At 39.2% G+C, this 26,474-nt stretch overlaps 1 protein-coding gene across 3 annotated transcripts in view; it reads left to right on the forward strand.

The window, feature by feature from the left end:
• Window positions 1–26,474, forward strand: part of LOC147163560 (E3 ubiquitin-protein ligase NEURL1-like) — an 84,033-nt gene that overhangs the window by 39,775 nt on the left and 17,784 nt on the right. For 2 of the 3 annotated variants that reach the window (XM_086092320.1, XM_086092319.1), the window contains 2 exons: window positions 22,499–22,893; window positions 23,572–23,893. In XM_086092320.1, the coding sequence (XP_085948446.1) occupies window positions 22,499–22,893; window positions 23,572–23,893 (717 nt within the window). Of the gene's footprint in view, window positions 1–17,120; window positions 19,431–22,498; window positions 22,894–23,571; window positions 23,894–26,474 lie in introns of those variants that run through there. The other variant, XM_086092321.1, reaches the window with a different exon arrangement.

A 26,474-nucleotide genomic window follows, 5' to 3' on the forward strand; every position in this document is an offset into this window, starting at 1 on the left:
CAGGTGTAAAAATAATTTTGTCAACACACACTTTTCACCGGGCTAAAGCTAGACCAGGCCAGACTAAAACCCGCATTAATAAACAATAACTGAGGCTAAATCAGTATGCAATTTTGTCGACTAATGAAGACGATCTTGTCTGCTAATCTGCCACTGTGACACTGTCATGTGACACACAGTGGCACACCTCCTTTCAAAACTGCAGCTAGCGAGTGCAACATGCACAAAACACATGGGACAGACAGGAGGTGAATTTACGGTGAAAGGTTCAAAAAAAAAAAAAATTGTAGTTATAACGTAACATTAATTCAACGGCTATAATCTTCCAGCGATAATGTTAATCCGACCGCTAACTAAATCTGGCTAATTTACATCTTGTAGCATGAGCCATACAGTAGTAGCCACTTGTTGATATACTGTAATTGTGTGTTTAGTTGTTTTTCATCAAAAAGATGAGATAAAATGTTATACGAAATGTTCAACATTATCTGCTGACAAAAAAAATATGATTGTCTTGACTAAAAGTAGATTAAAATGTTGACAGTTTTTTGTTGACTCAAACTAATTAAATTATGTTATTTGGACAAAAAAAAACATGGGATGAGATTGACTAACTATGATAAAACCTAACAAGCGTGATTGAAACTGGACTAAAACTGAGACTCAATTTTAAAATGTCTGATAAAATTAACACTTATTTATTTAATCCACCAACTACTGTATAGGAAAATAGCCCAGTTATAAACATACAAACTCTGCATTTGATTTTCCCACTAAATCCTCATGAGAATGCAAAAACATGTCATGGTTACCACGTGGAAGCTTATTTAAATATTTTCCCTCCCTTTGTCAACTATCTGTCATCCATTTTTAATGTCTGTACAGCCGCAACACCCCAAGGGAGGCTTTACCTCTCGTATAATACGTCATGATGCAGTTCAGGGTACCTCGTTATAGCATGGAGTGTATGTTCAAACGTAAAGAACAAAAAAAAAATCTCTGGAGGGATTTTCTTTTCTTTTACTCTGTACACATGTTAGCGAGTCATACGTGTCGTATTCGTCAAAGATTATATTCTTGGCATCAAAGCTCAATGATAAAAAAATTATAAAAAAAGATCTTCTGCATACAAGTTGTTAACGCGTACAAGTCGAACATTAAATGAGACGTATGCATGTTTTGAAACATTTAAAACAGTTCCCAGGTGTCCTAATAAAACGTGTCTGGCGGTCTATTAGCTAAATGAATTGAAATAAAAGGTTATTAGAAGAATTACAGGACATCTAATATCCACTTACTGCTTAGAATGGGTTTCGTTACCATGCCGACTGGGGGTTGCGCAAGGGCATGCGACAAAGCAAACAGTCACTTAATACTCATTATAATTAGCGATGTCATCACTGGCGCATTTAACTGATTTGATTACATTTTCACTTCTGGAGGCAGTACTTCATCATCAAACTGCCGCTTTGTCAATTAGTGTTATAGCGCATGACAAAGCAAAACACAAATAATCCTCAACTCCTATCAACGCCTTAGACCTGAATATTCTTTATTATCATAAGGTAGTACCACTCTTTACTACTTCTAATCTGCGCTAACACTGCGGCTCTGCTTACCTTTTGGCTTTGACACGATAGTACTTCCGTGTAGTCGTGCAACCGTACTCAGATGTTCAGATAGCCTACCTTTCACATCACAGGTGAAACTCGGATTGTGGGCGGATTTTATGTAAATTAGCCCCACAATTGCGCCAAAATAGGGCGCAAATGCAGAACGGCTCCTTTTCAGAAATAGGCAGAAAATTGAAGATTTTTTTGGTTTTATAACTTCATTTTTGAGGAACTCAACTGTTTGTATAGAAAACATTAAAAGGGGAAATTTCCATTATCTGTTCTCTTTTAAAAGAACATCTACAACAAATGGTGCTGTATTTTTTATTTTTTTTATTTTTGCAGATTGACACCTAATAGCAATGTTACTATATGGTAAGAGCTGGTGACTCGTTGCATTTAGGTTAAACAGACACTGCCTGTCACCAGCTATCATTGATATGTTTTTAATACCTGCTTTATAGTTAACACAGAACAGCAAATTTCACATGTATCATACTTCATAATCCTTATACAGTGTTTCCACACATATTGACAAATTTGTATTTCGTTTTTTTGTTTTTGTTTTTGTTGAATGTATTTTTTCTTTCTATCAGGACTGGCATTATGCTTCATGAATTCTGCCTAGCAACAAGTGGCCAGCTAAACGTTACATGAAAAAAGCAGAATCCATGCCTTTTCTGTTGAAAAATGTTGCAAGCTAACAAATTGATTTCAGCTGTGACTGTGAGGTTTTATAGTGAGCTTAACTTGTTTTGACTTAGCAATTTACAACATTGTCACTGGAGGATAAATGGCTGTACCATGCAGTTTTGATAGCATGCAGCCCATCTAAATGTTTGGTGCCGTGTTGTGCTATTTTCGTTTAAAAACTGAGTACTGTACTGACAATTCATTGTCACCTGCAATTATGTGTTTGGCATGACTGAGTTTTGTTGCCTTTCAAGTGTAAACACAAATTTAACCTAGTTAATCAATTTCTACGCTCAGTTTGAAGTCAGGCAGTGAGTCATTTAGATGAAATGACTCACCAGGACTCAAATGTGGGCCAGTGAAGTTGGGGGGGGTTCAGCAACCAAAGAAAGAGTGCCGAGTGTACACATTTGCCTGGGGAAGTCGTGACCTCTGCTCCTTGACAGTGGGAATGTAAATATGGAACATGGCCGACTCGCCTCTGCAATCCAAATTAGCGCGACGCGAGGTGAGCTGCGGGCCAGGGGGGCCAAGCACATTACAGTGGTATAAATATAAACCCGTATGCGTGTCAAGAGGTCTAATTAATTCCTTCATTACAATACTTGAGCAGAGGTGATTTGGGAAGGAGTGACACTTCCCCTCCAAAAAAATATCCAGAAAATAAAACCAAACCGTCGATTTAATGGTCTGGATTCAAATAAGCACAAATGATGTTTGCACAGCATGCTAAAGGCGACCACCCACAGGACTTTTTTCATCCCGTCCAATCCAATTTGCACTTTTGTTCCTCAGACCTCTCCTCTTTTTTTATATTATTTGATGCATCTTTTTTTCTCTCCCAACTAAGACCCGCAATCCCCTCAGATCTCGAGAGGCTTAATCAGTGTCTGTGTCAGACTACTTCATGGCAGCCTTCGGCCGCGGCGGATATTATCCATCTTTTCCTCCTAACAAATCTGTCAATCCACTCGACAGGAAATGAAAGTTTTCCTTTTTGCAGACGAGCAAAATGTTTGCATCACGGCGAGAGATAAATCTCAGCATTAAAAATAGGCCTCGGCGACATAGCTGGAGCTCTGAGGTGAAAGTGAGAGAAGTAACAACAACAAAAAGCAATATGAGGAATCAACTATTACAACATATGCAATAGAGAAGTGGGGGTAGCACTTGCTTTGATTTGGCTTCATTTGCATAAACCCTCCCAACTATGCTTTTAATAAGTGATCCTCACCCAGGGAGTTGCCGGTGCATGGCTTATTAGCATATTCCGCACAACACGGAGTGGGAAAGACAAGGGAAAGAGATGTGGGGAAAAGTGGTACAAGGGCAAATTGGGAAGAAGACGATGAGGAAGAGGAGGAGATGTGACTGTGTGCACCAAATAGACCTGTTTGTTATCAATTTTATTGAGGCTCAAATACAATCTTACGAATCCCCTGCTAATTGGCTAATGGCTGCATTGCTTCATAGCGCCCCCTTGTGCTTTTTGATGACGTGGGGAAAAGGGAAAATGTGACAAAAAGCAGCCGCGCAAAACCACGGGAGGCAAATGGCTCCTCAGGGCACTGATGGACTCAGATGAAATGTGTGCCATAATCCAATATCACTTCCAAAATGTGTATTTTATTCCTCATGGTGGTTTATTGTCTTTTTTTTCCCTGGTGTGTGCCAAATTGGACTAAAAACACTTTCAACTGTCACATGAGAATGCATTGTAGACGTCATCATACCTTTACACACTAGAGGGGGCTAAATCATTGTATAAAGCTGATTCCATTCACTAAACAAGGAGGTGGAAAACAGTATTCACAAAAAAAAATAATAATAATAATAAAAAACAACAGGACAAACAGAATCAAACCTTCAAGCTCGTTGCCTTTCGAATGTAATACTCCAGAGAAAGAAGTGACTTTGACTGCTGCGTGAAAGAATTAGTCCAATAAAAAGATACAGTGCTGCAGGTCCACACCTTTGGGGCCTGTGCGGCATAAGAGGGAGAGCCAGCTAATTTGTCACAACCTTCATTTGCATGCATTTCAAAAAGGCAAAAAGAAAGAAACTAATTGGTGGTTCTGTGAGCGTGTGTGCGTGTGTGCGTGTGTGTGCAAATGTGGAAAAAAGGCAAGAGCCTCATGCTGAATATTGGCAGGAACGAGAGCACAGGGTCTATTGTTTAATTGCCTTCCAAGGGCAGGGGGGGAGGGTGTTGGGGATCCCATTAGCCACAAGAGCAGAATTGGATTTCATAATAAAAATACACCTGAAAATCAACACCTGAGTGACCGTTTTCACATTTTTGCCAGGAAGGATAAAAAAATATTCCGATTGTGAAGTTTCAATAACTGCTTGTGAGAAGATGCGTCGCCCACACGCAAAAACACCACACGGCTCATTCTTTAACACACTCACAGTAATATCTTGTACATTTAATTGTACATAATTTTTATGCATTCAGGAGGACCACATACTTTTAACGTTCCTGTAAAGTGACAAATAAATGTCTTGAAGTTTAGATATACCACAGAGAAGTGTGTTAACTAACGTTATAGTGTTCTCTGGATTTGAGTGTCAAGCCAGGGATTGAATTTCTGATCCCCCAGTCGCAGGGCAGACACTCTACCACTAGGCCACTGAGCTGGTTAGTGCTGTATACTGTATTGTTATTTCCCTATTTTCAGAGCGTTGATCTATGGAAGAACCTGATTAATTTTGAATGATATCCAACAAAAGAAGTTTGAGATCAGGTGGAATGTCCTTCAAACATTCGCCAGCAATTCATGTCACATGTATTCTACTGATTTTGAATCATCTTCATCCTAAGAGACCCTTACTTGGTCCATTTTTAACCGTCTTTCAAAGTTTTGTCAGGTCCGCATTCATGATTAGGTAAAAACACCAATGCACATTTTTCGCTTGATTCTCCAACCCCCTGTGGGGATATTTCGCTCGACGTAGTGAAGGAACCCTGTTGATTTTCAATGATATCATATGAAACATCCACACGTTGTTCTATTTAGTCGTGTGCTTTCCTTTAACTCAGCCTTCAGATCTGTTTAAAATGTAAAGCTCCATTGCTTAATATCTTACCCCACACACTTTGTGCAGGATGTTATCTTTTTAATTGGTCACATAAAGTACAGTACATTAATTTTTCTGATAAAAAATTATAGTCAGGGTGCAACATGAAAGGGTTGCGTGGATTTTTTTTTTTTGTCCAGTGTGTCCAAACTCACCACAAAATTTTCGTCTTCAGCACATCTGTCTTTACTCACGCTGTAAAAATGACTTCATCCCCACATGTAAACACACACTCGGATTAAATAAATTCAAATCAACAACAGGCATGCGCTTGAAACAAGTGACTGGCTGCAGAATGAAGCCTGGAGCAGATACAGTGAAGGTCAAAAAAATAATTAAAAGAAATCAGTGGACTCTCCCTGACTACAGGCAAACAGGATGAAATGGGGCCCCCTTTTTTTCCCATCTTGTTCCTCATAAATCACACTAACAAGAATGTAGCTTAATCACCAACGATGCAGATAAGAAAATGGCTCTGGTGTCACACTTGGTTGTCATGGAAACCAGTCATTATCAACCCAGCAACCACATGGAGTTGGAGACACAAAATCGGCCTTCTTTATTGGCTACTTTTACTGGCAGGTTATTTACATCCACGCACACGACACAGCTGTTAATGGTGTAGTGTGTATATATGCACATATATATACAGTAGTTAACATATATATATATATATATATATACAGCATGAAGTATGTGGCCGAAATACTGTTAAAGTATCCCTTAAAGAGACATACTTGGTTACTTCAGTGGGGGTTAAAAATGACCAAACTTAGAACATTGTTTCTCCCTGTCAGATGTTCATCATTATTATATTCAGAAAAAAGTGACTATAATTATTAATAGTGAGCTCTAATTTTGTTGATATAATTAACTTGACTCACTTAACAAGCAACAAGTTGACAGATAGTGAACAATTATTATATTCTGCAATAAGAACCAACATATTTTACTGAATTTCTTGCACACTTTGTACCCATCTAATTCGTTTTCATTAATCAGATTTTAAAGTAATTACAAACAATGAACAATTAAAATCCCATTATAGAAAAAATATTTCAATCAGCATCTTAAAGGGGAAGTCAACCTTAAACATTTCTTGACAATAATATGTTATGTGACCTCACTGGTCTAAACATGGCATTCTGATTAATATTACTTTTGTGGAATAAGAGTTATGAAGCAAAATCCAGCCCTTTTTATCCATCTCAGGGGGCTGCCATTTTGACACTTGCTGTCGACTGACGATGACATCAATATTGCTCAGTGCTCAGGCAATGACCAATCACAGCTCACCTGTTTTGTGAAACTGAGCTGTGATTGGTTGCTACCTGAGCCCTGAGCAACTATGATGTCATTGTCAGTCGACAGCAAGTGTCAAAATGGCCGCCCCCTAAGATGGATAAAAAGGGCTGGGTTTTTGTTGATTTGCTCCCAAAAACATATAAAAACGTTCTATTTTAAATATTGCCATGGTTCCAAAAACATATTTATATAAGTTTTTTATGCTAGATCTTACAGAAGGCTTTGATACAGCCTCTGACATTAAGAGGTTGCATAAAGGAATGGTAGTTATTACAAAAAAAACGGCCAGCAGGTGGGAGCAGAGTATAAGAGATTAACCAGGGCCATGTTGCAAAAAAAGCTATTTTCCCCAGTGTTTTAAACAGATTTGTGAATAACGATGAAACTTAGCTATATTCTAATGCTAATTGCTGCAAAAGGGAAACAGATTGAAATATACTTTTGTCCTGAAGAAAGAAGAGACTCTAATCTTTCTTTTGGTAGGTTCCATGTTTTTATAGCAATAGAACACAACATTCTGTGAGGCTGGAAAAAACAGTCAAAATCCAGTTAAACAGCTGGGAGCGAGGGGGTTGCTTTAGTGAAAATGGCTGTGAGTGAATGAGTTAACCAGAATACTATATTTAGACTGTGTGGGGGCTGCATAGAACATATTGTCCAAAAACATTTTCTTTTGGGTTGACTTCCCCTTTAAAAGGGTCAAGCCATTGAATGTAACTTGTTGAAATTGCCCACAAGTAGATGACCAAAAACAGTAAGAAAAAAACTAAATAGCTAAAATATCTGCCGCCTGTTTCCGCTTCCAATAAACGTTTGACACTGTCTACAACTGACTAAATAATTGTGCTTAACTCATACTATTAACTAACTATTAACTATTAACTAACTACCTCAAACGTAATCATGATTGTTTTTGTAAAGTCGCATTGTTTGCTCCACCACATTAGATTACGCAAGTGGTCACCATGTTGTGGCCCAAATCAGAACATTTACAGCAAAATTCAAAGCACTTTTCCCAGCGCCGTCGTTGACACGCTAGCCAAAATACACACACGTCACACACACTCAAGAGGTGCTCACGGTGACAGTGACAGCTCATATATTTGTGCGGCTTCGTACTCGCTCGGCCGAGCATGCAAGCGTGTGATGGAGCATCTGTTTGACACAACAAATGGGAAAGAAAGAAGAAAAGAATTGTGAAGTCAACGCTCTGCACAGCCTCATCCCAAATTGTAACCAATAATGGACACGGCCGTGGAAAATCCCACACATGGAAAAGGCAGCGAGAGCGAGCCTATCAACATTAATTCGGCGGAAGCGTGTTTAACTAACAGTGACGCGCGTGCAGCAGTAGTCGTCGTAGTGGAATCAGGCGAGGCAACAGGAGGATGGCGAGGAAGCTCATTTGTATCGGTAGGAGGCGAGCTGTCAGCCAGCTGTGTCACTGCGCGGCCTTCACCTTGCTGACAGCTTGCTCTGAGCGCCGCTCGCATCCGCTGACGCCACATCTGCTTCCGCAACACATCGATCGATACGCTACAGAACCGGCGTCATTGATGCTGAAAACATTAGGCACGCCCGCGCAATCCAAGGACAAAAATGACGTTTGCATTACGTCGCGTTCCAGAACCACCCGTGATAGACGGAAATCTGCAAAGTAGCCATTTTTTTATTTTTTTATTTTGTATGTATTTTATTTGTATTCTATTTATTTTAAAGCTTTTTGCTCAGTACTGATACTGTATAGATGCGAGGCCCGTTTTTTTCCCTTTGTTTAATTGGGGTCACCATCCTCACGGAGCTTGGCCGGTGAGTGACATGGGAGTCCGAGAATGAGAGTGTCGAGTTCGCTAACCCACCAATCTGCTTCTTTGGTGCCTGCGCGTCAGTTATGACTGCACAGGTAGTGAATGCACTATTGTTCAATATTTCACTTGCTTTTCTCTAACAATCAATCAATTAAACTTTGTTTATATAGCACCTTTCCTACATTAAAATGCAACTCAAGGTGTACAAAAAACAACAACAACAAAAACATGGCACCCAGGAAAGACTGGAGCTAAAAGCTAAAAGACAACAAAATAGAAACAGTTAAAAGCTAAAAGAAAACAGAATAAAAGGAAACTATTTATAAAGCACCTTTCATACATTAAAATGCAACTCAATGTGCTAAACAATTAAAACATCCATAATACAATTAAGAAGAACCCCCCCAAAAAGACACACACCCAAAACATGGTAGGGCACCAAGGAAACACTGGAGCGAAAAACTAAAAGACAACAAAATAAAAACAGATAAAAGCGAAAATAAAACAGAATAAAAGGCAAAAGCTAAAAGACAATATGATAAAAGGAACCGTGAACTAAGAAAATAAATAAAAGTGGTTAAAAAGATTATTTAAATGCCAAACTAAGAAAATGTGTCTTGAACCTCCTCTTAAAAATATCAAAAAAATATCAATAGGACCTAAATGACCAAATTTCACAACAGGTGTTTTATCCATGAAATTCAACCTATGCATTTTCCTGCTTCCGTTAGAATTTTGGTGTGTAGCCTTCCTCTTTATTATGGCAATAGTTCATCATAATAGTGACTGTATTTTGGTCAGTAGCTTATACTACTACTAACTTATTCTAACATAAATAAATAAATAATTACTTAGAATGCCTTACCAATACCAATCATAAGTTTGGACATAGAATATATCATCATAGTGCACTGTGTCAAATCTCGTTTTTGGGTCCATGTGACAGTTGTGAGGCCAAAGTGTGTTTGTGTGATGGACGCTGTCATCAGCGTGTCCTCTGCTGCAGCAGCGGTCATTAGAGAGGGTGTATCTCCGAGGAGCACGACAAGAGCACCAGGGATCTGTCACAGCTGTTAATCAATGATGAGAAACATCCTGACCTTGACGTGTGATTGTTTGCCTGTCATACAACTTACCTGCTCTCATCTAGCCTACTCTATGAAATGGCAATGTGTTTTTTTTCATCTACACAGATTTAAGTAACACACGACAAGTACAAGTTGGTTGGCTTATGGAAGAATCATTGTTTAAAAAATAATGAGTAGATGAAAAGGTAGTTAGCTATTTACAAAAATATGAAGTGTATACTCAATACTAATCCAGGATCGCTCGTATTGGATCACATTCGATCGTATACCAAATTATACGATAACTTTCCTGGTGCATTTGCCAGTAGTTACACAATGTACCAAAGTTTACCGTTTGTATACTTCAATGTCTTGTAGACTTGTCGTTGTGAGGACTTGTTGTTCTTGAGATTGTAGTGATTTGTGTTTGAGTGGAAAAAGGAATTTGTAACCTCTAAGCACTAAAGCTTTAGTTAAAAAAAAGAAAAAGATGGCAAATATGGTATTAAAAATAAAGAATGAATTAATAAAAAATCTGTATGTTGATCTTGCTATGGTGTAGAGCAGGGGTGGCCAAGTTCGGTCCTCGAGAGCCCCTATCCTGCCTGTTTTCCAATGTGTCTCCCTGCTTCAGCGCAGCTGAATTTAATGATCAGCTCATCAGCACGCTTTGCAGAAGCCTGATAATGATCCTGAGCATGAATCGGGTGTGTTAGTGGAGAAAAACATGGAAAACAGGCTAGATAGTGGCCCCCGAGGACCGAACTTGGCCACCCCTGGTGTAGAGAAACAACCTTTAAAAATGTTGATGTATAGTGCCAAATGTCACAATACGAAATTATTATGATGTGAACCTCACGATTCGATAATTATCACAATATTGTGGTGGTGTTGGTAATATAAAAAGAAAAGCTCATAATTACGGAAGCGTATTGCATTCACTTGAGGAAAAAAAAAGTCCTGGTTTTCTGACAAATTTTATTTATTTAATATTATTTTTTGAAAAAATATTTCCTCTGTTTTTCTCAATACATTTTTTTCTGAGTAATTTTTCCGTTTTATAAAATAATTATTTTTCTGTTTTTCTGAATATGTTTTTCTGTTTTTCGGAATATTTTTTTGTAAAAGGGTTTTCCCTCAGAAATTAGAGAACAAACCACAATACAGTATACACATTCATTCCTTTATTGAGAGCCAGTAAGTAAACATGACCATCTTATTGCATATGGAGGTATGCGGGAAAGTGTCCACTTCCGCTATTAGCCAGTCTGCAACAAGTCACTTGGAGTTCAGAGGTAAAAAAAAAAAAATGATTCCGAAAAACAGAACACCAGCTCTGTTCTTCGGAATAATAAATGTTTCTGTTTTTTTTTTAATGTTTTTTCCCCCTGTTGTCCTGAGTAATTTTTCCTCCTGTTTTTCGTAAAAACTTTTTTCAGCCTGTTTTGGGGATTTTTTTTTGACAGAAAACAAATATTCAGTAAAACAGAAAAACACCATCTGAAAAACAGAAAATAAAAAAAAAAATACTCAAAAAAAAGCTCCTCCAAAAAATTAGTCAGTTGTTTTTTTCAAGTGAATGCAATACGCTTCCGTACTATATATATCAACCTCTGAGTTTTCTGCTATATCCATACCAGTTCGGCCGCCGCCGTCCGCCATCTTGAATTACTTTGTAAACAATTCACAGATTATATTAATATTGGGTCAGCAGGCTAAAGTCTATGTAGTTCATAATGCTGTGCTTGGCTGAAGCAGGTAAAAAGTAAAACATTTTGATGGAGATGTGGTTCTTTAAATATCGTAGCATGACGACAATATTGTGGCAATTTTAATATCACGATATTGCGGTTATTGTTACATCCCCTACCTGACAGCATGGAAACTGCATTTCAAAAATCTGAAGGTTCTGCTCTGATGTAATAAACCTGAAAACTTGAGCAGGGCTGAAAACTTTACTCCTTATCCCTCATTTGACTTTAACGTAAGTAAATGCCGTCCATCTTGTTGCCCATTGTTCTAAATGAGTAACATTCTTGAGAACTGCTGCTAACACAATGGAGTCGCTCAACCAGGAAGAGGTAGCACACAACAGAAATGAATACCTGCAATGTATCCAGCATTATACCATGCTACACTTATGAAGCACACCAAGCCAGGAAGCATCTTAATAAATTTACGCCAATCACTTTAATTATGCATTTCAGCCAAGCTTGATGGGCGCGCTTAAATTGTTACTGATGATGAACGTCGTATTTCATTATAAACACGCTTTATTCATGCTTTGTTTACGCCCCGCGCCAGTTCACATTCCGACTCTGCCTCGGCCGCACGCTTTACAGCCTCAATATTGGTCTAAACAGTTTAGAATAGAGCACTAACAATGGGTGAGACTGCAAACAGCTGCAGTGGACGACATCGTACTACACCATGCTAAAGTGTTGTAATGCTAGTGGCATGCGCTGGATTGGCGCCAACCCAAGTTTTAGGTCACTGTAATGGACATGGGGGTGCACTAGTGGTTTGCATGTATGCCTTACAGGTTGGATGTTGAATATCAGCTTGGGTGTTTGCATGTTCTGGCCGTTGAAGAAATTCTGGAAATTTCAGAGTAAGTGTAATCAGTTTTGAACCAAAACCCAAGAAACTCATTCACTCCCAGCCATTTTCACTGAAGCAACCCCCTTCGCTCCTGGCTGTTTAACTGGATTTTGACAGATTTTGCAAGGCCTACGGAATATTTTGTTCTAATGCTTTAAAAACGTGGAACCTACCAAAATAAATATTAGAGTCTCTTCTTTCATTAAAAAAAAAAGTATATTTGTATCTGTTTCCGTTATGCAGAAATTAGCATTAGAATATAGCTAAGTTTCATCATTATTCACAAACCTGTTGAAAACACTGGCAAAAAGAGCTTGTTGCAACATGGCCCAGGCTGATCTCTTATACTCTTCTGCCACCTGCTGGCCATTTTTCAAAATAACTACCATTGCTTTAAGCGACCTCTTTATGTCAGTAGCTGTATCAAAGCCTTCTGTATGCTCTAGCATAAAAAATATAAAATAAAATAAATCATAAAAAACATTTTCAAAAAATTGGGGCGTAAAGGACAAAGTATAAAAAAATGTATTTATACGTTTTTGGGTTTGAATTTAAGCATGTTAATGACCTCAGCCTACCATTTTCGGTGGCGCTTCATCAGGATCCCAGCTAATTTTAGGCGGGATATACCACCTGCCTGCACCAACCGATTAAAGAATGAAAGAAACGTATAGGATGAGTAGGAATGTATCAAAGCCGGAATGGTCCAGCTACAGCTAAGACTTGAGCTACAAGTTCCATTACCTCATGACACTAACAAGTACATTATTTTTGTTGAGAGAGAAAATCAAAATCTTGATTTCATGTTTTAAATATACATGGTGTGTAAAAAGATAATCCACACATTGTTAAAGGGATACTTGACTCATTGAGCCATTTACAGAAGTTAGTATTTTGTCCAGAATTAATTTGATAACTTCATTATTTTTCATGTACAATGAATACCTTTTAAATATAAAATTTTCCACTTGCTGTTGACTGAAGATGATATCACCTGTGTAGAGGAAGTAGGTAACGACTAATCATAGCGCACCTGTTTTCTGGGTTTGGTCAGCTATAATTAATCGTTACCTACTTCCTCAGCACAGGTGATGTCATCTTAGGTCAACAGCAAGTGGAAAATTTTACATTTAAAGATATTAATTGCACATGAAAAATAATGTTACCAAATTCATACAGGACAAAATATGAACTTTTTACTGCTGAAAAGTTTCCCTTTAAAGGCCTTTTAAGAAAAGTTAACTTTCTACATTTGATTGAAAGAATTCAACCATTGCACTGGAAAACAACAGTTATGTTATTTTCAATGACCTGTTGCATTTGACGCAATACTGTTACACACTCTCTTAATTGTTCTTATGATTGACAGTGCACTTCTTTTTTTTCTTTTTTTTGCGTTACACAAAAGAGTGAGCTCCCTTAAATGGCATGCAGTTTTAGCAGTTAAGCATGTTTGTTTCCTGAAAATAACAAAACACACAACAACACATTTGAAAGGAACGTAAAAACAAAAGGTGCCAAGTGAAGAACTCGGCATGCAACTGCACGTGATGAGGGACTGTTTGGCACTTCCTTGTAATAAACCAATATGACTATTGAAACACACACAAATAATAGGAATATACAATATAGACTGAATATAACATCTTTATCTGTATGAGCATTTTTCTGTTCCAGTCTATGGCACATTAAACATGTTTAAAAAAAAAAAAATCAAATGTACTACATCCTCATATTTCTGTCTAATTCATTCTCTCACTTCATGTCTTAGGAATGTTAAACCTTCTGAACAAAATTCACTCAAAAGGGAAACTGCATTTGTTTGATAGCTTAACGCACAGGCCGCTTCACTGTACTGTATGCAATTCATCGGCCTTTACAAAGATGATTATGCTCACTTTTGATTGAATCGCTTTTTTGAGAGCGTCATGTCTGAATACTCACCAATTTGTATCACATGTATCCAAGTGAAAGGTCTAAAAATGACATCTTAAAGCTTAGTTTGTAGTGTGTCCTGGAAGGTTTATTAAAAATAAATAAATAAATCGCCCCAAATGCCAATTTCACCCATCAGCGCAAAATTCAGCGGACATGTCCATCCTAACAGGACGCACAAAAAAGTCTCAAGGTCCCATGACCGTAATTGAGCAAAAACGCCGCCATTTTGGTTTGACACAGCCTTTTTGTGCAAATGCCAGTGGTCAAAGTACTACGGTACCCTCTAATGGTACACACACAAAAATCGCTGAATTTAATGTTCATGCATAATGTTACATCAGGTTTCTTTCTTTATCTTCTTTTTTTTTTTAATTCAGAAAAAGTTGCGTATAAATAAGCAAAAGTCTGACTCCCAAATGGGCGTAAAATATAATAATACAGTTGCATTTTATGTTTATTATTGCAATATTTATCCAGGTACATTTTTCACTTTGTCATATAATTTTATTGGATCATTGCTTAAGTAGTTCTTAATTAATTTTCATGATTTAAGAGCAGAATTAGTGTTTAATGGGGGAACGTCAAACATCTACATTGTATTTTGTTTTGCACAAAATATCTTGAAGAGCTACCAAATATGACAATATTCCATGTGTAGCTTTCATAAATTTTTACATACCGCATATCATATTTTTTTTAATAAATGATATACATATATTTAACTGTTATCCAACTATATCAGCCGTAACAAAAACAACAATTTAGTAGCTTGGCTTCAAACAATGATTTCATCAACCGGTTATTATGCTCGTTATTGTGGTAATCCGTTAACCTGTTTTCCAGGTTTGATCACGTGACATTCGCATGTCGTGGATTCTAACCACGTGTGTACCGTGGCGTTGCGGTTTGTCAACACACACAATAGATTGTGGATTGAATATACAGCGCTGGATCGACATAATAGTGGCACATCATTAGAAACACCTCTATATGATCCATTCTTGTTGTACAGAAATACAATTTTTTAGAGGTGTGCCCAACAAATTATTCTCTTTTAATACGATTCGGAATCAATTTTAAATGTCCCCAAATCCATTTTATTTAAATTATTTTATACTGTCTGGCCATTGTTTGTGTGTGCCTTTATTTGGAGCGCTGTTCATGTTGTACACGATTTGGCCACTTAGGGGCATTGTGGTTTAGTGCGTTCTGATACACGTTATAGCCACATTAGAGAGTAGAAGGAGAAAGTCACGATTAAGTTATGCCAATAATTTGTATTTATTTATTTGCAGCGTAGGAAAAGCATATGCCGGTGAGTAATGTTAAGATGCTTCTCTGTATACATTCCTAAAGCGTTTTGTATAAATAGCCAATTTGAGTGATAAAAGTGACGCGGGTAGCGTGCTAATTAGTGTTAGCGAGTCAATGGCACTTTCCATTGAGCTAGCTACATTCGTCAAACAAACTAAACAGTGTGTAATTTTCTTTGTTTTGATTTACAGTTAACCTCAACTGGAGTGTAAAAAACGGCCTGATACTGTAAAAATACTGCAGTATTGTTAGTTTTAGTTCATGTTGCTTGGCGGACGGACTAGCAAGCTACATAGAGTAGCAGTTGTGGTCCACACTGTTTTTGTGGAAAAAGGCACTTTCCTTACAATTCAAAACTTAATACAGTTAATTTAGATAAAATATATATTTAAAAATAAAAAAAAAGGAGAGAGAAGACATTTTACTGTCTCCATTTGTCATTCTGTCTTGCAAAACAGACTAGAGTTGATCATGAAGATTCTTTGCACAGCTATAAATTGAAGTCAATCAAATCATTTTGAATCAAAAATCTTCCAGAATCGAAAATCGATTCTAAATCGCATCGCAGACCCACAAATCGGAATCGAATCGTGCGACGTTCAAAGATTCCCACCCCTACCATTTTTGTTTTTGATATCAATTTATCTCATTATTTGGTGCAGGTGGAACAAGTTGTGCGGCTATTAAACAAAACAACTGAAGGCACCCTGTGAGTCTGTATAAAAAAAAATATAAAAAGATTGCTCCTTTCAGCTTCCTGGTGACAAACACATGATCAATTAATCTCCCTGCGGTTTTCCAGTGCCATTTTCGTGTAGGTATGGGGTCCGTCCGTGTCTTGCTGATGCCCCCCAGTTGAGGATCATCTGATGCTCTCGTGTTGCTTTTTGGCTTTTTACACAGCTTAATGGTGTTTGTTGTCCAATGAGAAACGGAGAGCGAGCATACGTTATGGCCAGCTGTCAAGATGGTGGCAAACAAAACCCCCTACACACACACACACACACACACACCCACACACACACACACACACACACACAGCATGCAGCTGCCGCCAATATTCCACAGGAGGTGTGGCATGTTGTGTGTGGCGTGTCGGGGTTTTTGTTTGTCAAACCTTTGACTGAGAGGTTGACAACATGAAAACTGGTATGAAATGTTATCCTTACATTGATACATGATGACATCATTATGTCAAAAAAAGTCATTGTTAGAAATTATTGACACGGCGGGCGGTGTCGTGACTTCATTGTTAGAATAGCTGCTGAGGTTTTGGGGGAATTTTTAAAACAAACAACGTCTCGTGTACCTGCATGCAGTCAACAGAACGCCACCATTCACGTGAAACCTGTATTTGACAATGGCACAACTTATTAGTTTAATTTTGTGCTGCAGATTCTGATACCCATCATGAATGAGGTAGTTTCGAAGGCCGATCACATGGTTTAGCTGCACATTTTTTCAATTTTAAAGCTGCTCAAATCCACGTCCAGAAAGTAAAATCCCTGCCTTAGAGCTTGCTAGGGAGCTAGCTAGCACCTAAAAGTAAAAACCCTGCCACAGTTTTGCTTTAGCCCCAGGTGCTAGCTAGCTAGCTCCCATGGTGCTCGTTTACCTGCTAGGGAGCTAGCTAGCTAGCATCAGGGGCTAAAGCCAAATGGTGGCAGGGTTTTTACTTTCAGGTGGTAGCTAGCTAGCTCCCATGGTGCTCGTTTACCTGCTAGCTAGCTAGATAGTTAGCATCAGGGCCTAAAACCAAACTGCAGCAGGGTTTTTACTTTCTGGACCTGGATCTACCACCTCTGCTGTTCATTCACGATTATTTTAACTAGGCATGTCAGGCGATAACAATTTTTAAAATGTAATTAATCGCATAACTTCAATATTTAACTCACCATTAATTGCAAATTGATATATCTGTTCTAAATGTACAATAAAATGTACAATAACATATTTTTCCCTAAGTTTTCATACTCTTAACAAAAGTGGGGAGAAAATATTCAACTAATAGAACTAGGTCTGCATCTTTTAGTCATTGATTCTGTAATTTCATAATAATTCATAAAATTTAGTTGAAATTAAAAAGGTCTACTGTACTGTAAAAAACGAGTGTAATATTGATTTGTGTTGAAGTCATTTTTCTGCCCCTAGATGGCGTAATTGCATTTGTAAGACTTTGGTGACAGATCAGTGCATTTTTCTTTTCATATTAAAAGCTATCTAATCTTTAACGTGGAGTAACTTGTGAAATTCTGAACATTTTTAAAATTGTAAAATACAACTTGACCCCAGTCTCCACAAATATATGCATTATCATTAAATATATTGCTGCAAAATTTTGACGTGGACGTGTCTGCTGCTGGAATTTTCCTCCAATCAGTTTGGATTTAAAAGAACTCGCGCTTCCGAGACGGCACCTTGTTTCACGGCCCTGGCTACCCACGCAAGTTATGTAATCGCCAAGGCCACAAGGCAGATTCCTGCAAGGAGCCTGCTGGGGGCGAGGACCATCCCACTGGCCATAAACAAGGTGTTAAATGTCTTCTGAAATAAACGCTTTATTCACGCCTATTGCAGATTTGACTGCAGAGAGCGATGAAGACCGACGTTGAAACTTTTCATGTCGAGTGGCTTGTTTCGCCGTTTTATTTTCAGCTCCACCATCGGCACGCAGCCTGAAGCCAACCACGTCCATACGGAGTCATCACGGCAAGTCCATCGAGCATCGTCTGTCAAAACGCATCAGCGTTTTCATCCCCCGTCATGTGTGGCACTCGGTGGAGTTATGGACGGGCAATCTTAAAGACTGATCCAGGCCAACGGTTATTGAGGGGCTGGTATCAAGCATGCGTTTGTTTACTGCCACATCTAATTCCATGTCCAAATTCTTCAGTTTCAAGTGTTTGTCAACACACAATTGTCAGTGTTAAGTGTTTGATGAACTTCAAATTAATGTCAGATGTTCTAGTAGGCTTTTGATGACATTTTTTTTGCATTCTCGTAGAAGCCTGAAGGTTTTTTTGCTAACAATAACTTATTTGTAACTGTTCATAATTCCCTCCAGCTTCACGAAGGCCCCAGTCCTCTTCACAGTTTCCCTGCCAACGTTTCATGTTCTTATTATTGGTAAATGGCACTGTTGTGCTATATATGTGTATTTATATTAGGCTATATATTTTTTGTTGTTTTTTGAGGAATGCTTTTTTTGTGTGAAAAATTTTCAAGGGACGACCAGGTGCTGGCTTTGCTATCTACCATTGGCTTGTTTCAATCGGATTCTTTGTTAGCCAGCACAATTACGCAGACACTGACAGGAAAACCCAAAAGAATTTTGATGTTGATCAATTTTGTTTTTGCTTATTTTGGGGGCTATTTTTTAATTGTCTAATTCTGGCATAACTGTGTGCCACTTGTTGCTTTGCTGTTTCTTGAGAGTAATTTTGCATATAGTAAAAATGACTTCATTCAAACGTCTGCATCCACCTGTTGCTTTGGCAGGCTCTTCTTGACAGCCTGAAGAAATCTGTATATTCTTTCCTTAACTACACAGATTCCCTAGTTTCCCTTTTATGGCATCATCTACATTTGAGGCGAGCTCCTGTTTAAAGCACTTCCTGCATGGAAATAGACTGAAGTCGGTCGAAAACATCCGTTTCAAATCGTGGAGCGTTGCAGGGTGCGCGCGTGCTTGTAAACGGATCTGCCCGCCAGGCTCCGCCTCCACTCACACCTTTTATGCAAATGAGGCATGCGCGGAGCATGTGCACTCGTGTGACTGTCAGGCTATTTAAGCTTTTTCGGTACTGGCGAAGACATTACATGCAGATGCAGGAGCGTCTCGTGCTCTTGCCCTAAAAACACGCCGCGTGGTTGGAATAAAGGATTCAAAGACGCGCTTTGGAAGACAATTGTCTTGGATGCGCCGCTAAGTTCCGAGTGGAGAGGACCTTGAACGCATCTCTAGCAGCAGCAGCAACCAACCATGGGGGGTCAAATAACCAGACACGATAGTAAGTCCAAAACGTGTTTTTGTTTGTTTTAATTACATTCAACACCATTATCGTGTTGTTGTCGTTATCATTTTTTTGAAATTTGTGGGATTTTAGTTAAGAAGCTCTTTGTCTAGTTTTAACGTCCTCCGGGCTACTTTGGAATATCACATGATTACTTTGCAAATAAAACCTTCCTGAAATGCAAGTTCTTACATTTCCTCAAAAAGAAACATTCCTAAATGATGTCAGCATACACTTACGTTTGTTATTTCTTTGCTTGTCTTGACTTTTTATGTAAGAGTTGCAAACTGGTATGTTTATTTTCACCTGCTTTTTAACTTTTGTTTATTTGCTTTATGAGGCTTCATAGCAGTAATGAGATGTAAATCAAACAGGTACATCATACTTGTTTTAACCTGCTTGATGTTCTTGAGCTGCTTATCGTCACCTGTACTGACTTTTAAGTTGTTTGCACCTGTAAACATGTTCTTGTCGTTTTTTTTTCTTGTGCAGTTAGAAAACATAATTTGTATTTGTTTATAGCTTTCCTCCACCTTTATTTATCCAGAAAAGGCAATTCAGATTCTGATTATTGATAATTATGAGCCAAGGGGGCTGATAACCAACATTTGCAGCTGATATTTATTTACACTAAAAGGGAAAATATTGGTGTTAAAATATTTTTTAAATATACAAAGTCCAACTCTTATTTATTTTTTTAAAGCATTAGTTTACTGAACAATTTTTAAGATTGGAAAATAGTATTGTTTTTAGCTTAGTCAATATACATCTTTGTTTTAAAATTCTAAGAAGCTCCCAGGGTCATTATCATGTCTTAAAAGTAAATAGCTCCCTATTGTACAGTGAACAAAATTTCCAAATATCTGAAATATAACAATTTTTACTTATTAGTTTAATTTCAAACAAAAACAGGTGCAGAGAGAGAGAGCATCTCATAAAGTTAACTGAAAATGTAAATACATTCTCTGTAATTAATATTTACATAATACTGTAATGCCCTTGTACAGTATGTGGCAAGGATGACCATCTGATACATTTCAGTCAGTTAATTTCCATGAGCGGTAACTCAACTCAACGCTAACTTGAGCCATCATTAACAACGCACACTCACTAACAGATATTACAAAACACAATATTACATCTTAGTATATGGTGAACAAAAGGTTCATAACAGGCTAAAATTAAAGTTGAATGCAAGGGTGTGGAACCTACGGCCCATGGGCCATACAAAGTACCTGATAGCATTCAATCTGGCCCACTATGCAAGAAATATAAAATGCTGGTCATCATGGCACTTTTTCGTGATATTGACCCACGAGCGGCATTGAATTGACTGAGGACTGTTTGTGTCAGCTTGAAGAAGCTACACTGCGAATCAGAGCTGGAAGCAGACAGACAGACAGATGGACTCCATGCTTGCCAAATTTCAGCTCGAGGGCGTGTTGGTGTTGAGTAGCGATATCGGTTCTGTGTTGGAAATTCTTGGCTGACCAACGGCTCCCTCTCATCCTCCTGGAACCCGAAACTGCACATATCAATAATCCCTCTCAGGGTCTTCTTGATCCTCTTGTCCCACTCAAGGGCCCATCAATCACTTTTGGGTCCAACCTCACCCTGCGTGTTTGTCATTTTTAAGTCTGGCTCAGTGTGACGTAAACAAGGGGGAGTGGTTATGTGTGTCTTGAAGTGAAACTAAAAAGTTAATGATGATGTACTCGCACTGGAAACTTCCTGATTTCATATTTTAGTGGCAGAATCTTTTAGATATTGTAAGATTGTGTATGTGAATATTTAATTTACACAAATAGCTCCATAAAAAAAATAATTCATCTAAACGCTTAAAAGTACCACTGAATGATGTGCTAACCAACAAAGCCAGGTGAACCCAACATTTAGTATTCTAAAAAAAACTGTCTTTTATTTTATTTTTGTAATGCCACAAAGGCATCTTTCAAGGCACACAAACGCCCTAAAGACAAGTCAGGCAGTGTTCACGCTTGTGATTTAGTAATGTGGTCCATGATACCTTTGGAATCACACGTTGGGTTCACTCATCGTTCACAAAGGCCGTCTTATGAAGTCGCAAGTCGATTGGACTACTGTACCGGATTCAACTTTGACAGTATCATTTTAATACTGGTCTGTGTAGGGTTGAACAGAAGTGTACCAGAGTCAGTTTGAAACTGGTTCAAGACCACCTCATTCACTGACTCGTTCACTCACTGATACGTTCACGTCTTTGCGAACCGGAAGCTTCCTCACTGACTCGTCGTGATCGGCAATAGCGTGGCTTGTATGTTCAGTAAAATCCCGCCCCGGCTGCTGATTGGTCATTCGCAAAGAATGACGACATGCGCGTAGCTGAGCTCAAATGGACTGAGAAAAGAACAAAACACTTCAGGAAGTGCAAAGATTTGTTATTTTTGAACGAAATGGTCGTGAACGACACAACACTAAGGTGAACCCAACGGTTCAATTTCGTTTGAAAATGGATTGATGGCACATCTCGAGGCGGTCTTAGTGCTCACCAAGGTTGAGGTATTATGAAGAAACCGTGCTATCAGGGAAATTCAACCAGAATCCGTTTTAGCTGTTGAAGTGTGAACACAATCTTCTTTTATTTTTCACCAGACATGACGTACAATGTGACATCACACATCCAGGATGGTGGAAGTATGACCGGGACAATTGAGCCTTGTTCTGCACTGAAAAGAAAGAGCGTGAGAAGAGAGCTCGAAATGCACGGTCGATTGTGATTCTTGGCCAACAAGTCTAATGGAGATTAAATGTCGACTGTCCAAATTGCACGTGTTAATCCGCCACGTGACACACTTGGAATAGAAACAGCGGTGATGTGTCTGAAGTGGGACACAATCAGCCTTTCCCGATCCCCGGCTGTCTTGGGTTGATTGATAATTTGTCTCCGGGGTGCAAACCTCTTGACATCGCAAGGTCACGCAAAGCAAAGCGAGAATATTGTGCTGTGCCATGTGCTTTAACAAGTTGAAATAATGCGCATCATCATCATCATAATAATAATAATAATCGATCGTTGTGTGTCACAGATCCCATGTTTGGGTCGGTTCCCGTCTCAGCTCTACCGTCTGGCTCACTTCACGACAAGCACTCCTATAACTGCTCGCATACCACCATGGATCTACAATCCGGCTCACACCACCAACACCACCACCACCAACACCAAAGTATCTACAAGCCGACACAATGCCCAGGCCCTAATGTGAATTTGTCGACCTCCTCGCGTCACAGCAAGCATGCACGGTCCCCGGCCTATGAGCCCTGGCTCCCCCAAGACAAACCTCTGCTCTTCCACCCGACGGCGAAGGGATCGCAGATCATCATGGACGAGTCGCAGAGGATGGTCAACAGGAAAGGGAGCTTCTGCAACGCCATTGTTTTCAGCGACAGGTGCCTAGCTGTCAACGAGGTGGTCCGGTTGAAGGTGAGACAGAGCATGCGTCGTGTTTCTAAGGCAAAACATCTCAATTGTCTACTCTTGTTACTTCTTGGATCTTATTTCCCTCTTAACCAATCAGCCCATTCATCTGCCAATAACCGGCCATCAAATCATTTCCCGTACCTCCATTGACTACCTGTCTATCACCTCATCTTCCACCCATCCATCAATTCATATATCTCTCCAACTATGTCCCCATGTCACCATCCACCCATCGACCCATTTTAACTGTGCTGCATACATGAAAATTATTTTCGTATTCCTGTTTCTGTACTTCAATATTCTGAGAATCAGCAGTCATTTTCTTTAGTGTGATTGTGAGAGAAAGTCCTCCTTCACGCCTACTCGTCTTCTCACCTTTTTTTTTCCCTCTCCTCTTGATTTTTCTCACTTTTGTATTTGTGTTGGCCAAAGAGGCGACTCAGCCCAAGTTTCCACTTCAGCTATCAGGCCATCTATGTCTCGAAAAAGGGAGAGCACAGTAGACTTTGCCGTTAGAAGAATGCTGTCATCTTGTACAGCAAACGTAATTTGAAAGGGAAACATTTGTGTTGCAGGTGATTCAGCGCTGAGTTTAGATTTCAGCTCATACATATGCATCTTGCCTTAGCACACTAACTGGCTTGGTATTAATTGTTTTAACTCCCCCCCGCTCCCCCCCAGATCACGCAGACCCACCGAGCTTGGCAGGGTGCTCTACGCATTGGTTTAACTTCTAAAGATCCATCCGAGATGAACCACAGAACCTTGCCAAGGTATTCATGTCCAGATCTGGCATCAAGGAGTGACTTCTGGGCAAAACCCTTGCCGGAGGAACTCCTCTATAATGAGACCATCATCTCCTTCTGGGTCAGCAAGAAGGGCCGGGTGCTCTATCGGATCAACGAAAGCACACCCAAACGATTATTCAGGCAAGTTAGCTCCTACCTGCCATTGTGGGTTCTCGTGGACGTCTACGGCAAGACCAGAGGGGTCCAGCTTCTCGGTGAGTTTGCATCACTGTTACTTTTCTTTTTCACCCGAAACACATGCACGTCTGATGCTTCGTACGTATTAGCAGCTGTTCCCACCTTCCTCACCCACCAAAATAGCTCTGTGGAAAAAGATGGTGGGAGATTAGGTAGATTTAAACGCCACGCTTGTTAGTCACAACGAAATCTCCCTGAAGGGATTTTTCAAAGTTTAAAGGGTTGCTGGATGAAAGAAAACGAGCGATCGGGTCATCTGCAATTGGCATCTTCTCAATGATTCACTTCTCGTAAGTTGGTTTTGAGACGCGTCCATGAAAGGAACAGCTGTGTCCAATTTTCAAAAAGTATGCCCAAAAAAACAACAACAATGCAATTGTTGCATTGTCCAACTCCTTGAATACGTATTTATAAGCCATTCCGAGAACGTCTCTGCTTCTCATCTCAGAATAGAGGCTGTCGACACTGCAAATAAAAATAGAAGAGGCTCCTGTATGGTGAAGCTCAAACCATTTAACCTCATTTCTCGCCGTGCGGTTGAAGGCAAGTGGCACGCGCTATCTGGCGATGGGCTTCCTGCTATTCAGCGCCAAAGTGCGACTATCTGAGGTTCGCTGGCCTTGCGGTGCTGCTTGACTCGCAGCGCTTGTCCAAGAACAAGTGGAGTGTGTTGGGCATGCTGTGAGGGCTGATGATGTCATGTCTGCTGGGGATGTTTCTGCGCCCCAATACAATCAAGCCTGTGGAATGTCTCACTCTTGGGATCTGCATATAAGCGGAAAGAGGTTTAATGCGTGGACGAATGCTCCGTCTGACTACCATAGTTTTCTCTTAGCCCAGAAAGAAGATGGTTTTGTCTGACTTTATCATCCTTTGATTTAGTCAAACAAGCACCTTCACTTCAACCACAGACTCATCAGTCATTAGCCAGTCACATATGTGAGACTTAAATTTCTCTGTTCCTTGAAAACTATAGTTATTTAGCCTGAGTGACTATTGTCCTGGCAGCAAACACATAGTTGTTCAAAAAAAGGTTTTTAAACTTGGCACATGTGCAAGATTTCTCCATAACAAAGGGTTTGCTTTTGGCGTCCTTGCAAGCGTACATACACGAAACGCTACACCAGCTGCGAGAACAGGCCCAATTTCCACCTGCTGTGGGCGACGCTATCTGAAAATCGGCCCACGTCTGCAGCAGTTGTTTTCAGGGGGGATACAAATGGAGCGTGGCGCTATGAGTGAACTCTACAGAGTGTAGCCAATCGGCCCTCCTCGGTTTTGACCTTGGTTTTACTCGAGATGGGAGATGAATGCGGCTGATAGTAGTTAGTTAGTTTTGGGTGGGGTTCATGGACTCAGGCCATCTTGGAAAATAAAAGGGATCAAGGGAACGCATTTAAAGTCGGCTTGGTTAAAGGTACAACAACTGCCATTGAAATTCTGTGGATGAGATCTAAAAATGTTTACTTAAGCACTGGAGTGAGACGTTAAGTAGGCAAACACTATTAAAAGTATCCTGAAAGTTTTCTGCAAAAAATGACAAGCAGATGTAATAGACAAGCATATTTCATCGTGGCGCAATAAAAATCAAACATAGGCTTTTTCTTTCTTTCTTTTATCCGACACACAAGGAAAAGTAATTTAGTTATTTGAAGTTGAAGCGATGGGCAGCCACAAAAGTCAAATATATTGTTGTGGTCCAATGAAATGCAAATATGTCCTAATTTGGCAAATGCTTTACGTTTATTCTATGTCATGTTTTCTAATTTCTAATTGGACCGACATCATTGAATAAGGCACATCTTAATAAATACACGAACAGTTGTGGGATAATAAAGTTAATTCATAATTTGTAATGCCTCATAAAAATACTTTAGTTGTATTAAAATAAATTATATGCAGCAGTGATATAATATTAACATCTAATCACTTCCTTCTCTTTCAGTCATTTATAATTATTTCACAAATCATACTCAAGATCTCCCAAGCAAGAAATATTCACGTGTCTGAAGTTCGGCATTAACCTAAGCTTTTATTTTCACGTTAAACTTTTATTATCTGTGAGAATGCATTTTTTTAGGCTAATGGGAAAACTAATATGTTGTCTTCTTATTTATTTTTTTCCTAACCCAGCAAATGCTCTTCTAGTAAAGCTATCCGGCAACAGTGTAGTGATGAAGGAAAGTCGGGTCGCTGCCCCACTTGCCAAGGGTCAAGGGTCAACCTGAGATCTGTGAGCTGGCCTGCAAGCTGAGATGTTATTGCGTAATGGAGGAAGCTAAATGAATCCGGAAAAATCATACTTGAGTCCTGGAGGGGTAGAAATCACTTACGTCATCACCTACTCACTCATGTCAATTAATGGTGACTGTGAGAACCGCTTGTATGCTTTTTGTTGAGCATCTAGGCAGAAACACAAAAGTGAATGGAGAATTGTGCACTTTTGCGTATTTGAAAGCTTTGGCAAAAATAACTCAGCATAATATTCGAGTCTACTTGTACGAAAGTGTTATGCCACAACTGCTTTTCCACAGCAGACACTGTCAATTCCAGAAAAAAAGATTGTCAACAGGATAAAGGTGTTAAGATATAATTTTT

This window comes from Leptonotus elevatus, chromosome 13 (assembly GCF_054856555.1).
Source record: "Leptonotus elevatus isolate MCC_2025b chromosome 13, RoL_Lele_1.0, whole genome shotgun sequence".
NCBI classification, from domain to species: Eukaryota; Metazoa; Chordata; class Actinopteri; order Syngnathiformes; family Syngnathidae; genus Leptonotus; species Leptonotus elevatus.